Source organism: Lissotriton helveticus, chromosome 1_1 (assembly GCF_964261635.1).
Source record: "Lissotriton helveticus chromosome 1_1, aLisHel1.1, whole genome shotgun sequence".
Classification (NCBI taxonomy): Eukaryota; Metazoa; Chordata; class Amphibia; order Caudata; family Salamandridae; genus Lissotriton; species Lissotriton helveticus.
Genome location: NC_136057.1, coordinates 225,293,207 through 225,296,362, shown reverse-complemented (window position 1 = coordinate 225,296,362; position 3,156 = coordinate 225,293,207). Strand labels below are relative to the sequence as shown.

The following is a 3,156-nucleotide window of genomic DNA, read 5'->3' as shown; positions in this document are numbered from 1 at the left end:
GTTTCAAACTTAAAAAACAAGGTTTGTTTGCAAGGTAATATATAACACCGAAACTTGTTGGCTGTCTGCCTGTACTTCTGACAAAACAAATGAAGAAAATGAAGAAATAAATTAAAATTGCCAAAGGCTCTGCGAGAGTGTGACCCGTTTCCTTTGGCAACAAAGGATTTGGTGGTAGTGGTTCAAGATTGAGCATCAGAAACGCTGGATGGAGGCGAACCAAGCTGGGAGGATATATGTTTGTATATATATATGATGATGAAACCGGTATTTTAAAGTGACCTGCAAAATATTAGTCATACTTGCAGGTCACTTTGAAATATGTTTTTTTCTACCAACTCCCTCGATGTCAGTAAGGCTTCAAAAGAACTGTTGCATTGTTGTGAACGTTCCTTTGTCAATTATCCTTTATACATTGTGTACATACGCCAGCCCTGCCAATGCAGCCAGTAGACTATTGATTTCAAGTCTATTCTCCCGCCTCCTGATTGCTAAATGCAAAAATCCGATTTCATTTTAGAAGAATAATTTTTACTGGTCATAGTAAAGGCAGCTTAGCACCTGCACAAACCTTTGTCACCTCTCTACCTCCCTTAGTGCTGACTTTTTGCTCCTGCCAAAGGGAAAAACAAAGCCTATTTTGTCATTGATCTGACATCTGATCTTGCTACAGTATTCTTGAAAGGCTGGCCCCTCTGCTGTACCAGTGGGGATTCAGGTACGAATCACGTCTCAGCTCTAAAACATCCTGTGCATCCCTGCAAATGCACTGGGGGGAAAACGTGTATCAAGCAAAGTTCCAAGCTCTAGCCCTCATTATGATAGTGGAAGGTCGGACCACTGCCACTATCATGGGCGGTCAGGAGACACCCATATAACTGCTGAGCTGGCAGTTAGAAAGTGCACATTGAGACTGCGGCTTGTGCTGCAGCCCAGGAAGGGTCTCAGCACAACCTGGAGTATTAAAGGGCACTTTCTGCACATCCATGCACCATATGCCAGTGGGACACGGGCCCTGTTTGGGGCCCACAAAGTCCGTTTCTGAGAGCCTTTCTTTTTACCAGTCTGACCACCATAAAAAAAGCTTTTGGAAAGGGACATCGAGATCCTGATGGCGGTGCCTGGCACGGCTCCGCCTTCATTCAGGATCACAAATCTAACCGCTGCCCCATGGAGTCCAGTAGATCCTGCCAGAGGCGGCGATCTGTCCCTCATCTGTGAATGGGCCGACCATCTGCATCCTAATGCGGCGGTCAACCGGAGGATTGTCTGTCAGTGGGACCATTACCGGTGGACCGTCGTGGTCGTTCTACCGAAATCCTGGTAAGGCCCTCTGTTATTGGTTGTAAAACCACCTCATACATGCCATTACATTCTCTACAGGTGCAAGATTATTTTTTCAAAATCACTTTCTAGTTATGAAATATTGGCATTTATGACCGTAGTGGCACAAATATAAGATCAATACATTCCAATTCAGAGTGAAAGTGTGTACGAGAAGTTTAGAGTTCCTGAGTAGAAATAAGCTTTGTAGAGCACAGGATGACAATTTAACTTGGTGGAAGTTTAGCCGGGGCTAAGATCCATTGCAGTTTAAACAATATATAAAGGACGCCATTGCAAACATTGTGCAAGAAAAAAATATAATGGGTTGTAGATTTTGGTCAGTTTAGGAATAGATCCTTTATTGCAGAAACAATATATGTTCTGTTTTTTAATATTAGTTCAATGAGAAGTCCTGTAAAAAAGTGATGAATAGTCCTAGATTCTCACAGGGTGCCGGGAAGGCCTGTACATTAGAAAATGATGCTGTATGGAAAATGTCTCATGCATGTGTCTCTTTTTCTCTGCCTCAGGCAAGTATAAACATCTATTACCATGAAACCAGGAAACCGAAGCACTGTGACTGAGTTCATCCTTCTGGGACTTACAAATGACCCAAACTTAGAAGCGTTTCTCTTCCTAATGTTACTGACTGTCTACACCTTAACCCTGGTGGGCAATATCACCATCATACTCATTGTGTGCTGCAGCGCCCAACTTCACACACCCATGTACCTCTTCCTAACACAGCTGTCTTTCTTAGATATTACTTTTTCCACAGTATTTTCTCCTAAGATTCTGGTTGATTTGCTGACTGAGAAGAAAACAATCTCCTTTTATGGTTGCATATCTCAAACGTACTTCTTGGGAGCATGCGCTGGCACTGAATCCTTCCTCTTCGCGTTCATGGCATTTGACCGATATGTGGCAATATGCAACCCATTGTCATACACACTCACAATGAATAAATGTCTATGTGTGTGGTTAGTTGCAGGTTCCTATATCTGTGGTTTTCTGCACTCGTTAGTTCATGCAGTTTGCTTACTTTGGTTATCATTCTGTGGTCCTGCTGTCATTGACAGCTATGCTTGTGATTATCCTGTGCTCTTGAAGCTATCATGCACTGATGTCTCCATCAACGAGTTGCTGCGTTTTGTTTTAGTTGCCTTTGTGGTGGCAGTTCCTCTGCTTGTTATCTTTGTCTCCTATGTCAAAATTGTCACTGTCATTCTCAAGATGCGGAAAACAGCAGGAAGACACCGGGCTGCCTCCACCTGCATCTCCCATTTCACCTGTGTCTTTCTCTTCTATGGGAGCTCTTTCTGCTTGGAAGTTTTGCCCAATTCAAGCTCATCAGAGCATCGGTATAATGCATTATCCCTTGTTCTCACGGTATTTATTCCTGCTTTGAACCCGATCATCTACAGCCTGAGGAACAATGAGATGCAACAGGCTCTGAGAAAGACTTTGTACCGAACAACTAATAATTGCTGCTGATTATTACTGTAACCCCCACAAGCAAATTTTCTGGCAACCACTTTAATAGTTGTGTGATAATTAAAGTCAATAGTTTTTTTTCTTAAACTATTTGTATGACTGACAAATATCTAAGCAGCCATAACTAAGATGATCTGAAGATTAAAAGCAAGCAAGAAATATAAAATGTGACGGATGGAGTAGAAAAATGAACTGTGGCACATTCAGGAGATACAGTAAACTCTACTTGGTGCAGAATTGAAGTTGGAATTAAAGATCAGGCAGTGATCACACACTAAGACAAGAAGACAGATTGAGGAAAGAAGGACCAGATGTGCTAATGTGTTTTAGCAATTA

The 3,156-nt window shown here is 42.2% G+C and overlaps 1 protein-coding gene across 1 annotated transcript; it reads left to right on the top strand.

The window, feature by feature from the left end:
- Positions 1 to 1,878: 1,878 nt before the first annotated feature.
- On the top strand, positions 1,879 to 2,820 carry LOC144760700 (olfactory receptor 5J3-like). The gene has a single exon (XM_078646546.1). The coding sequence runs from the start codon at positions 1,879 to 1,881 to the stop codon at positions 2,818 to 2,820; it is 942 nt and encodes a 313-aa protein (XP_078502672.1).
- Positions 2,821 to 3,156: the final 336 nt, after the last annotated feature.

Coding starts and splice junctions, on each gene's coding strand:
- LOC144760700 (XM_078646546.1), top strand. CDS start 1,879: ATGAAACCAGGAAACCGAAGCACTGTGACTGAGTTCATCCTTCTGGGA.